The sequence below is a fragment of the Triturus cristatus genome, chromosome 4_1, assembly GCF_964204655.1.
Source record: "Triturus cristatus chromosome 4_1, aTriCri1.1, whole genome shotgun sequence".
NCBI classification, from domain to species: domain Eukaryota; kingdom Metazoa; phylum Chordata; class Amphibia; order Caudata; family Salamandridae; genus Triturus; species Triturus cristatus.
The window spans coordinates 852,132,129-852,145,368 of NC_140585.1; the positions used below are offsets into that span (position 1 = coordinate 852,132,129).

General features: G+C 41.0%; 1 protein-coding gene across 3 annotated transcripts in view; it reads left to right on the plus strand.

Moving 5' to 3' along the window:
• Nucleotides 1–13,240, plus strand: part of SFMBT2 (Scm like with four mbt domains 2) — an 819,725-nt gene that overhangs the window by 584,975 nt on the left and 221,510 nt on the right. For all 3 annotated transcript variants that reach the window (XM_085653540.1, XM_085653542.1, XM_085653541.1), the window contains one exon: nt 10,360–10,486. In XM_085653540.1, coding sequence (XP_085509666.1) covers nt 10,360–10,486 — 127 coding nt within the window. The remainder of the gene's footprint in view (nt 1–10,359; nt 10,487–13,240) is intronic.

Below are 13,240 nucleotides of genomic sequence, written 5' to 3' on the forward strand. Positions count from 1 at the left end.
GGCTGTGCGAGCCGCTGCACTTAGAGAATTTCGCGGTGGCGTGGGTCTCCAATGCCACCGCGCATAGAACTAATCATTTCCCTAAAACAAGCATTTGCAAAACAGAAGGTATCGGACTAGGAGGGTGGTGAGGGGCACACTGGAAGAAAGTGCACAAATGGGACTGTGGGAGGTGGGGTAGGGGAACAAAATAGTGCTGGAGTTAAGGGGTCAGTAGCCGTGGCAGGATACAAATGACCCAACATGAACAGGGGCGTCATTTACGCCCCCACCAATCGCACAGCTAAAGCGCCAATTTGGCAGTATTTAGTTCCAGGTTCATCTCAGTACTCCAAGTAATCCAATTTTTAAACATCTCTTATAATTTAACTTTCTTTACTGTTTAATCATCCACACACGAAATGGTATGCCAATTTTCAGGTTTCTAATATTCAAGCTGTGCCCTCCGGGCCTCTTTTTCAGGAATACGAATGACGCAATTTCATCGAAGACAGTGTTTAATTAAAAGCCCAATGCATTTCGGGCAACTGGTGCCCTTCCTCAGGGGTCACTACAAATGACAGACATAGAAAAAATTAAAGACCATTGCTGTTTACATCATGATTTGTTATCTTACAATATAAACACTTACAAAAACATCTTTTTATCAAAGTGTAACGTTACCATGCAATTTACATATATACCCCCACTTCTTCCCCTCCAACCAACAGCACTAGTGATAACCAACCGTTAACCCATCAAATCAGTCCCTGCACTAAGTCCCTCCTCATCCTCCTTCTCATGCATAAAACAAAAACCCCTCCATGCTTACTTTTGAAAAACATTCATGTTCTCCCCTTTCAGCATCCTACTTCGCATATTTCCTGCTTTCTCAAATGCCTTTCACCACCTGACCAGTCACAGCCTAAATCGTTTTTTTTAATCTGCCAACCACGTATCCGTAATGTCTCTCACATTACTTACTCCTATCATGTCCAACCTCCCATTACCCTTTCATCTCTCTTCATATCCATTCACGCTGCTCCAACTCACTATCACACATCAAACCTACCGCATGGTCGTAATGAGGCGGGACTAACAAGCCTAAAACCTATCAGAAGGCTGCATTTAGGAAATAAGTCAATACAAAATATGGGTGGAGAGTGGGCGGAGCTTCCATGAAGCTTCCCCACTATAGTGTATACTGCATGCCTCGCAAAGCGAGCAGCGCATGCGCTGCAACGCTAGCCGATGCCTAATTAGGGTATCATGTAGTTACATAATAATTATGAAACTGAGGAGGTGCACATAAAGATGGTTCTGTTACTAGGAGTCAGAATGGAAACTCGAAGGAGTACCGCATTATTAAATACGGAAAGAGCTTATCACATGACATGTGACAGCCAATCAATGGCTCTCATAGTACAAACTGTATTTACGCGCAAGCTGATAACGGAGATAACTAAACCTAAGGAATGAGATGCATTTGATGGTTAGCTTCTGAGAAAAAAGAATGGAAAACCAAGCATTCCTATCTTAATATAGACCGGAGGATGCAGATTCAATTTACGAAAAAGGACGTTAAATTACTATATTAAAAAATGCTAAAACGGTGTGTAATGACAGAGAACATAAAGGGATTCCACGGAGCTATCACTTACTTTCTCCTTGATGCCAAGTACTGGATGTGGAGTTCTGCCTCACGCCGATACTGAGTGTGAGATCTAACCGGAACTCGAAGGACTTATGCATTTTGAACAGGCCGGGCTTGTCTATGACATGTGACAGCAAATCAATGGCTCTCACTACGGAAACTTTATTGAGACGCCGATTTTTAACTGAGGTAACTGAACAATGAAAAGCAAACTACAGTAGGTAATTATATAATACTTATTTTTGCTGAGGTGTACAGTAAAAGCACAACAAGAGTGGCTGAGCCTTGAAAAAGGGCTACTATTAATGGCTGTGTGTTGAATATATGTACTGGGGTATGCAGAGGAATATAACGTCACAGGTTGTATACTTACCTCGTATCAGAAAATTGTAAAAAACGTTTCATTGACGTGTCTAGAGGGTCAATATAACTAGAATTGTGATATTATGGATAGAGAGGTACAGAGATGTTAAATGTATCGATTCTGTATATGAGGTGCCTGGTCTCTTTTGCTAAACCATGTGAACAATGTTTCGCATGAGGATAGATGATACCAGGTTGATATAATTAGAACTATGGTATTATGGATAGAGAGGTGCAGAGATGATAAATGCATCAATTCTACATATAAAATACCTGGTATACTTGCCAAACCATGTGAACAGTATTTCATGTGGAGTCAGATGATACCCAATATACAAATCAATACTGTCTAAAATATCCTGCGTATACAGATGGAGAGACGGGGTAGATTACATAATATAGCCAACAAGTTAACCGGTATTGTAACGTATAGCTTGTTCCCATGGGATTTCTTGGTTTAAACCTCGTGAAAATATGTCTAGGGTAAAAATCAAAAAAACTTCCCTTCTTTTTCTTATTTCTTCAGGGTCTGTACCTGGTTTATCATTGATTTTTTCCAAGATAAGCTAGTGAATCTGTTCATGGCTGTGTCCCGCTTCCAAATAATGTTTGACTAAAGGAGCACTGATCTTTTTGGTGCGAATAGCTGAACGATGTTCAGTAAGCCTGGTTGCCAGCGTTTTCTATGTTTCTCCTACATATCCCATGGAACCGGGATATAGTAAGAGATAGACAATGTTTTTGGTCTAACAGTTGGTAAATGACTTCAATGTTATTATGTAGGAGTTGTACGTAAATGTTTTTGTCATTATGGCATTATCGTAGGCTTTACATTGTGAGCATTTGTTGTTGCCTAATAAAGGGGTAGAATCATCCAAAGTAAGTTGGAGTGAAGATTTTTTATTGTTCATGCGGGAATGTTCAATTTGATCTTTCAGATTCTTATACATCTATGGGCGAACATAGGACGTGGTAGTTTGTCTTCCTCCTGTGAATTAACATTTAGGATATGCCAGTTTGCGCATACTGCTTGCCGTACTTTCTCATATGCAGTTGAATGCCTTGTTACGCATACTAACTTTGGGACTGCTTTGAGTGGATGAATACCCGAGTAGATGGTCTCTGTCATAAAATCTGGCACGCTTGAATGCTTCACGTACCAGTCTGTGTGGATATCCACAAGATATAAATTTGGATTTCATAATTTCTGATTTCTCATCATAGTCAGCAATATTCTTCGGAGACGGAGAAACTGACCAAACGGGATGCTTTCTTTTTGTTTGTTCGGGTGGAAACTTGTGAAATGTAATAGGGTGTTTCTTGCTGACGGTTTAACATAAAGGTCCACTTCCAGAACCTGATCTTGTACCTTAATCTCATCTAGAAATGCGATGTTATTTTGACTAGTGTGGGCAGTGAATTTTAAATTTTGATCACATAGTTTGATCCATAATATAAATTCAGATAGTACATTTGGCTCATTGGTCCAGATGAAAAATATAACAAGCCCAGTTTTTAATCAACTCATAAAAGGGGGCTACTTAGTTATATGTAGATGCTCTCAAAGTGGGCCATATATATGTTAGCTACAGTGGGAGCGCAGGACGCTCCCATGCTTACTCCCTTCACTTGCCGGTAAAGGTTACCGTTGAGTCAAAGGTGTTTTCCTCTAAGACTATTTTCAGGCTTGTGTTGGTGAATTCCAGACAGCAATCTATTTGGAATCGCTCTATGAACCAATATACTGCCATGAGCGCCTCTTCTTGAGGGATGTTACTATACAGGGACTCCACATCCAGTGTAACTAGTGTCTCTCTAGATTTATCAAATGACAGTCCTTCCACTGTTATCATGGCTTTAGTATCTCTGATGTTTGATATAGTTTCTGATATATGTGGGCATAAGATGCGATCTATGTATTTTGATATCGGCTCAGTGACTGAACCTTTCAAAAAGTGCTTTTACTTTGCTGCCTCTGACTCAACCTATGTTTCCTCTCCTGCCCTTCCTATGGTGCTCTTCACCAGTGGATGGCAGGGTTAGTGATCCCCTGAATGTTCTCCTTAGCCTGCTCTCTTCTCCCACCCTCCTTCTCAATGCTTCTCTGCGGTATGCCAAGCACAGGATTTCGGACTTAAGATGCCCAGGATGTTGTCCCATTAACCTATCTAGTTCTGCTTTTTTCCATGAAGGTAGGCACTATTGGCTTTGACATTGCTGGAGGCTTTTGAACTGAACCATCATTGACAAAACCAATAGCAGTAACTGACCATGTTAAAAGTACGGAAAACATTTAACTCAAACCCACCCCCACACTGAAAGATCACACCCGGAACCTCTGGATCATACTGGACAGTGAACTCTCCATGAAATGACAGGTCAACGCCATCTCCTCAGCCTGCTTCCACATTCTCTGCATGCGCCACAGAATATTTAAATGGCTCTCCATCAGCACCAGAAAAGCAGTGAGACAGGCTCTCATCACCAGCCATCTTGACTATGGCATGGCACTCTATTCAGGCACCACCAGAGAACTTAATGGAAGACTCCAGACTTTACAGAACGCAGCAGCTAGATTGATTCTCAACCTTCCCAAAAGGACCCACATCACCCAGCACCTGAGACCTCCACTGGTTCCCCATCCAGAAAGGATGCCAGTTCGAGCTACTGACACACGTCTACAAAATACTCCATGGCCAAGGACCTGCATACATGAACCATCATCTGAACTTCCACCAACCATCCAGAAATATCTGCTCCACTCCCCTCACCCTTGCACAGACTCCGTGTATCCGCCGCTGCCGCTCCAGAGGATGCTTCTTTTCCCACCTCGCCGCAAAGTCCTGGAACGCCTTTCCCCTCCACCTCCAAACATGACCCTCGCTGACAGACTTCAGGAAGATAATCAAGACCTGGCTCTTCGACTGAAACCCGCAGCCCAGCACCTGGATACCCTCACAGGTGATAAGCGGTGCTATACAAGTACCATATGAATGTAAACATTATTTTCCATGATTTAAAGATTGCCATTTCATTGAGTGATTCAGCTTACATTGCATGGATGCATTCACAAATCAATTCACATCACAGAAAGCAACACCATGGCGATCTAGAAAGTATCGAAAGCAATGCTTCTATTGCTTTTTAAACTTATAACATGGTCAGTCAGGCATTGGGAAAGTCATTCTCATTGCTTGCTCAACATTGTCAAAGCTTTGCCAATGATTGCTTAGGTCTATCTTTAAAGCCTACAGGAAGATGAACTTTTATAAATAAACAGAGTGTGATTTGGGATAGGCTCATTTAGGCATTAATTTGTGTGAGTAAGCCACTGTTTTGAGACTTTGTCAATCACATTTTAGATAAATCGGGAGGAATACATATCTCTCACCTCATGCTGTTTGGTATATCTTTCTGCCTACTAGAAAGTTCTTTTGAAATGGGTGTAGGACAATTTTATATCTTAAGGTACACTAAATCATTACACTTTTTCTCAGATTAAGATCTTTATCAGATACATTAATTCTATAGCAAATGCACACTTTTTGTTATTTTTTTCAATGCAGCAGGCATTTGTAATGATGTTGTCAGGACTCTAGTACAAGCCCGACTGTATTATGTCCCCTTCTCCCGATTATCTTTCCTTTTTTGATCATTGAGATGGCCTGACTCTAAGAGAGCCATCCTTAAGCCTCCTAGATTTTAAAATCATCTTTAAGCTGCCATTGGATTCTCTGCACAGCTGGATGGACCAAGTAGGACCTTTTTATTTTATTTGCATGACAATTTGCATGGCAATGCAAGAGTACATGTTGCACAATCATGATTTTGTGGCTGAGGTATATTTGCATAGTTTTCACTGAATTAACTTTAAATGGGAAAATAAAAGTCACTCCTCTTATTGCTCCCCTCTCCACCGAAACGCATAAGCAGCAGTAACTGCATGTTAGACTTGTCAGCCATAGGGTGGTCTTCCCCCCACATCTTTGCCTGTTTCTCTCTATTTATTTTTATTTCTTTCGGTTGGTCTTAGGACTCTGTGCACTTTACCACTGCTAACCAGTGCTAAAGTGCTTGTGCTCGCTCCCCTAAACATGGTTACATTGGTTTACACCTGATTGCCATATTTAATTTATTTATCCCTTGCAGAGTGATATAATAAATACCCAGGGCCTGTAAGTTAAATGCTACTAGCAGGCCTGCAGCAAATATTGTTCCACCCACTTGAGTAGCCCCTTAAAACATGTCCCGGTCTTGCATTGCAGCCTGAATGCAGTTTTAAACTGCTATTTCGACTTTGCAATGTAACCATCTTGCAAAGCCTTAAACTCCCCTTTGATTGCATAGGTCACCCCTAAGGTAGGCCCTAGGTAGCACATAGGGCAGGGTTCATTGTAATTAAAAGGTTGGACATGTGGTTTTCTGTCCTGGTAGTGAAAAACTCCTACATTCGTTTTTCATTACTGTGAAGCGTACCTGTCCCATAGTTTAACATTGGTTTGCCTTATTACATTTAAAAAGTGCTAACTTTTGATTGGAGACATATCAGCATTTCATGTTTGGTATCTGTGAAATTGTAATAAAAAATACTCTTTAATGGTAAAGTCAGATTTTAAATTACAATTTTGAAAATTACACTTTTAAAAATTTGCTATGCAAAAGGAGAAATTAAAAGAATGCACTCCTTTCCTAAAGCGACTTTGTTTGTTAATGCATGTATTTAGATAATTGTGTGCAAGCAGATACCTTGATCTATCCCATAAACCACAAAAATGTTAAAGAACGTCCCAAAAAATGAGCCTACTTGATATGAATGGTTCATCTACACGTGTCTCTGTTGTAAGCCCGGATGGGCATGCAGAAGGCATTTGAAAATGTTAAATAAAGAATCATGGTGGAATCAAGCTGTCTTCTAAGTGATTGAGAACTCATTGATTAATTCAGAAATAAGGTTTTGATACAGTTATTGGTTCACCACGTGGATTACATTTGGAGTACCTCAAGAGAAGTAGCCTTCATTTAAAGGAAAAAGTCCTGAACCAATCAGTGCGACGGATGGGCGCATAAGCCATGCACCTTTTTTTGGACGTACTTTTAGAAAGTTGGCATTTTTTGCCCTTAGCCATTAGGTGTCTGCAGCCTCCCGTCTGTCACATGACTTGGTGTAACTGATAATTGTACTTTGTGAATTCTTCCCAGACAGTCTCACAAGCGAGGGATTAGGTATACCTAAATGGACCATCTGCTAGCAGGATGGGGGGCAGAGCTGGGCACAGCCCCACTTGCAATTGAATAGGCTGTGCTCTGCCTTCACACAAAGGGCTTCTCACCTCCACATTAAACCAGCTTGGAGTCACAAAATTCCGAACACTTCCAAGAGAAACCCCTAGAAAGTTCTCCCAGCTTCAAAGAAGGCACCAAGTATAACAAGCATTTGCAATGCAATAGGTCTCGCATTTATACGAGTTTGAGCTATTAGCATTGTAAATGACAATGCCTTTTATTTATGTTTTGGTTTTTAAAACATAAATGAAAGGCATTGTTATTTACAATGCTAATAGCTTAAACTTTCACAAAAGCGAGACCTATTGCATTGCAAATGCTTGTTCTATATGTGATTGATTTTACCATTGTATTGTAAGGCTTTTCCTGATAACAATAAATGTATTAGGAGCGTTGGTCCTTTCTTGTCACAAAGGTGTGTGTTTTGAAGCAAGGGGCCTTGGGTGGATGAAGAGAAGAGTTAGAGGTAATTGGCTGTCGGAGTGGACCAGGGTGTCTTTTTATGCTGCCACTTTGTTTATGATTCGTATAATGCATACCTCGGCACCAGGTGCCTTGACCCACTGAGCTGCTTGCTAAACTTCCCATTGCACCCTGCAAACAATTGTGCTTTGTCCTTCTTCCGAATATCTTCAATGCGCCCTAATTGTTTCCACTGATCAGATATAAAATTGTACTTGCACTTCCCAGGGACCTCCGGGCCAGGTGCATGCCCACAGTGTGCTGTGCAGGGTTTGCACGTGTACCCCCTCGGACAGACTGCAGTCCAAGGTTCAAGTGCGTAGGTGAAAGCATGCCCATGGAATGCCAGCAATTTACACTGGAACAAAGCACAGGCCATGTCTGAAAGTCACAAAACTGGCATAATAAATAAAGGCGCATCGGCTTTCAGGCCGGGGTAGGCCACCGTTCTCGGGTTTGTTTCATAATCTTTCCCTTCCAGGAATAACCAAAGGCCGTGGAGGGTGCGCGGACACCAGGTCATGGCAGGTGAGAGACCAGCCCTGTGGTGAGTACCGTCACAGCCCACTAGCGTTACGCGACGTCATTTAGCAAATTGGAATGCAGCTTCCAGGTCGTTGTAGATATCGATATATGAACAACATAAGGTAACATTTTCACTGTGACAAACCTCACCTTGTGTCTCAACATGGGAGAGGGTGTGGCTTAACGGCTAGTGGGGACATTGCAGCTGCGTTTCTAGTCCGGCGGAGGCTCGCAAACATCATGTGATATTGGGAAGTCACTTAATGTCCCCGTGCCTAAAAATGAAGGTGTCCTTCTGTAATGTAACTGGTGCTCGTGTAAAGCGCTCTGATACCTTCGGGTCGAGATCGGGCTATATAAAACTGCAACAACAACAAACGAGCATTTGCAATGCAATAGGACTTGCATTTACGCGAGACCTATTGCATTGGAAACGGGAGTGCGGGCAAGAAGGCATGAATGGGAGTGAGAGGGTATGTGTGGGAGAGAAGTCACGGACTGCGGGAGGGGGAAGGGGTGGAGACAGGGAAGAAAATAGTGTTGGGAGTAAAGGGGCCAGTAGCAATGGAAGGATACAAATGCTGCCATGCTTGTCATGAGGAGGGACTAACAAGCCTAAAACCAATGGGAAGGCAGCATTTATGACCAATGCCAATGAAAAAGATGTGCCGGGAGTGGGCGGAGCTTCCACAAATTTTCCACGCTATACTGAATACTGCATGCCTCGCAAAGCAAACCGCCCATGCACTGCAACGCTAGGCTCAACCTAAAAATAGGGCCCTCAAACCCACTCTTTAGTTCACTTTCTGGACCTGTGGAAGGACTCTCAGGGTTGCCTGATGCTGTGCCCTGCTGTGTACTCCACGTGACTGCTTTGCTGCACCTAGAAAGACTGCTATGTTGCCTGGAGTCTACCTTGCACCCTCAAAGGCCTGCCCTGCTGCTTGTGCGCTGCATAAATACTTTATACATTGCCTCTAAACTAAGCCTGCTTGCTTTTTGTGCCAAACTACTCAGGGTTAAGCACAAGGGAATTTAGTGACTTTTGTGGTTCACCCTGACAGGGATTATGGCAGTTGCTTGACCGGGTCTAACACCCGGGTCAAACAACAAGCACATTTCTCACACTGCAGGTGTGTATGTACTTTAAATCTCCATTCTTATCTATTGTTAAATTTATGAAGTTCCTCCAAGTACCTGAGGTTTTTGGTGCTCAGTACCTTCAATAAATGCATCTTATAGTTGGCTTCTTCCCCAATAGTCATTTTGTTGAATATATTTTCTCCAAGTGTACTCAGACATTAACACCAAAGTAGTCTTGTCACACTTAGTAATGACTTATTATGGCTCCAAGATGTTACTCACCGCACGTTACTGCCTAAGATAAGAAGTATCTGTACAGCTTCGCCATTTTCAGTGAAGCAGTTTTCTTTGGCAATGGCTCCGAGCTGGATAACATAATGCATACAATGAAGAGTCACTTTTTTGACTTGAGGTCCATGCAAGCAACGTTGAAACACAATGAAAAGCCAAAGAAAATCATATTTTTATAGTACATGACATTTTATTAAAACAACGTTTGGAGAACTGTGATCATCACAGAAAGCAGGAACTCTGAGAAAAAGCATGACAAATATGTGCTTTCTCATGTGAGCCTGAGCGGGATATTCCTGGTAAGCAGAAAAGGGAGAATAACTGCAGCAGGATAAGCAGATTACAAATTGCTGATAATATGGAAGCTACATATCTTTTCCATACTTCTAAATTTGATTTTGAGGCAGGTGAGGGTCTCTATGAATGCCTGTAGTATATTTGTATGTAACATTAACACACACGTACAGCAGCCAGAACGGTCAAATTCAGTGCTTTGATGGTGATCTCTTCTGAATGTCATCTCTCATAGTCCATTCTGAAATAGGGGAAATGTAAGCATTGTCCTTTCGACAACTGGCCCCTTATATATTTGCTAATAAGAGATGACAGCAGAAGTTCCATGTGGAAGTATAAGGCCAGTTTCTGGAGCAGCTAAGCTGCCATTATCATACAACAGATTTCGAAAGTAAATTGAAGTGGGAATTTTCGATCTCTTTCAGACGTCAAACTCTCGTGGATTTGCTAAAAACATGAAGTTGGAAGCGGTGAACCCAAGGAATCCATCAGAACTTTGTGTTGCCTCAGTCACCAAAGTGAAAGGAAGACTAATGTGGCTGCATTTGGAAGGTATGTGAACGAACAAACCAGTCTATTGGGTCTGATTTCTTCTGTCTCCTTCTTTCATAGTGTGAATATATTGTTTTCTCTTTACATGTTGTCACAACTGTTTAGGTTTTTGTTTACTACATGATTTTATTTGGTCCGTCACCTTTGCAAAAGCCCTATGTGGGCACTTCCATTGAAGATGTTATTCAAGCTTTGTGATACCCGTGGGCCTGTTTGCGTCGCTCCCACTGTTAAAGGCCTTGGGTTGTCCCCACCTGAAGGGATGACAGCGGAAGATCTGAATTGCAGCAACAGTGTCCTGCAAGATTGAGGCCTCAATGCGAGAGATCTGTAAGTGCCCCTGGAGGAAAAGACACCAGAACAAAGGGAGAGCAGTAAGGAGAATCCTTGCCAGCATTGCTATCCATGTTAGAAAAGTTTGAGAAAGTGTCCGGATTTAACTTAAATATAAATAATTCGGAGATATTACATTTCTTCTTGACATAAGATCAAGTTGCTAGCAATCAAAATCAGCTAAAAATGACATCCACTAAAATAAAATACCTAGACATCTAGAAGACTAGCAGGAGCAAATTGTCCAGTTTTGAGTTTGCAAATAGTTGAAGATCGGGAGCGATGGCATAGCTTGATTGGATCAATTTTATGTCCTCTAGATGAATATATACCTCTAGGCCTCATATACCTATTCCAAAGGCTTACAGAAATGCTCATGCAAGAGTCTTTAAATCAACAGCAAAAGATGAACAACTTTGTATGGTTTGTAGGCAGATCACAAAAGACACTATTGCAGTTGAGGGTACAGTTGTTGCTTAGTAAACAAGACCACCCTCTAGAATCATAATTTTTGTAGGGTGACCAAGTATAGAGTTTGGGATGTAGGTGTATTTGTAACTTTTCTTAAAAAATTATTCTTATGATGAAAAACACATTACAGTCTGTGCTATCGTATTCACTTAATGTTGTAAGTATATGTTGCATAGTCAACAACACTTTGCCACCACTTTACAATTTACTGAATTTGGCCATGTTTATAAATATACTTTATTGCTTCAAAGTGAGTATGCACCGTATAGAGTAACATATAATTAGTGGTGACAGTGTATGTATTGTCTCCAATCAGTTCGAAATTATGCTCCTTCCTCTGTCTGGAAGCTACTCAAATAACTTATGACTCTTTGGACAGGGTAAGGGGTAAGGTAATAGGGTTGAAATTGACAGTGCAAACATATAATATTTGTGGCCGTTAAGTAAAGAAAACAAATAAACGTACGTCAAGAAACCCCCAAAAGAAAAAAAAAAAACAACCAGGCAATTAATTCAGTTGGAATAAGACTATTCTTCTGATTGTTATGGTATTATAGAAATTGGGATAGTTAGAGTCATGAATGTAATTCCTGGATGCACAAGAGGCTAGATCAATTTAAGGAGATACACTATCAATTCAGAAGAGTGTTAATTTGCCCATTTCCTCTTGGTCAGCTCTGGCATCACTGCTGATAGTAATTTATTGAAAAATCTGGCTTACCCAATGTACTCTGGTATAACTGTGTTATAATGGAGTGCCAGGGTGAAGATGTTCATTTATGTTTACTTCTTATAAGAAGGTTGAACCTCGGCCGCTGAATGCATCTTCTGTCTTCACCAGTGTTCAGAATTGGTTGTTGCTCCTTCTAGAGAATCCTGACCTGGGTCGTCCAAAATCGGACATTTTCTAATATTTGAGTGTTTGTTGAAGGGAAGAGAAAGCAAACACAATTTGTAACCATGCCCAGTGTCTATTATCTCTGTCGCATAAAAGCATGCATGTGTGCCTTTAATTCAAAATGTTTATATGGCAGTACATTATCAACATGCTACTGTGGCAGTACATTCTAGAAACTTTTTAAGTAAAACAGAATTGTGCTTGCTTCTTCCATTCATCAGCAACCTAGCCTGGGCTCCTGCAGCCCCTTGCAGTCGTCCTTGTTGGCACTTTGGCAGATGCACCATTACCAGTGGGAGTGATCTGGTCCCCTCAACAAATTGTGGAATGAACTACTGTGCTTTTGTGCTATACCAAGACCACTCAATATTACCTTGCAGCCTTCTTCTCCTTCTCTATTCTTTTATGCAGGAAAATAGACTTTTCAATTTCATTACAAGAGCTAGCCAGTACCTGTCATGATAAAATTGTGTAATGTTTTTACTATACTAGTTAATGCATGCTATACTACAAAACATGTTAATTCAGTATCCAGCAGCTGCATATTCTCTGGCATTTACAATTTTATAGCAGTATAAACTATTCATAACGCACAGAAGTATCTCAAAAGAAACTGAACCATAAAAGAAAAAACAGTGTGGACATACAAGTACATCAAGTAGGATGGTTATATTTGCTGAGTCTATCATTTTTCATAATTTATTATATCCAATGGAATATCTACGTTTCTGCACCCCCATTACTGATTCAACACAACCCTGAGGAGTATTATAAAAATGCTACCTTGTTTTTACATTATGCTTTAACTAACACTTCTGAAGTTTCTAAGTGCTGTAAATTACATGCTCTTTTTACCCAAATTGTTGATGCTCAATTTAGAATAATGATTCTAGGTCCCAAAATAGACTTGTCAGTCCCTCGGATTAATATAAAGGCAGAGCTGTTTCCCCAGGATGATTGTTCTGTCCCTGATCTGATTGTGAAACGGAACATTTCTTACTAAGGACATGCTTCCTAACCTGAGTTCAACAACCAAAACCCATCACGCTCCT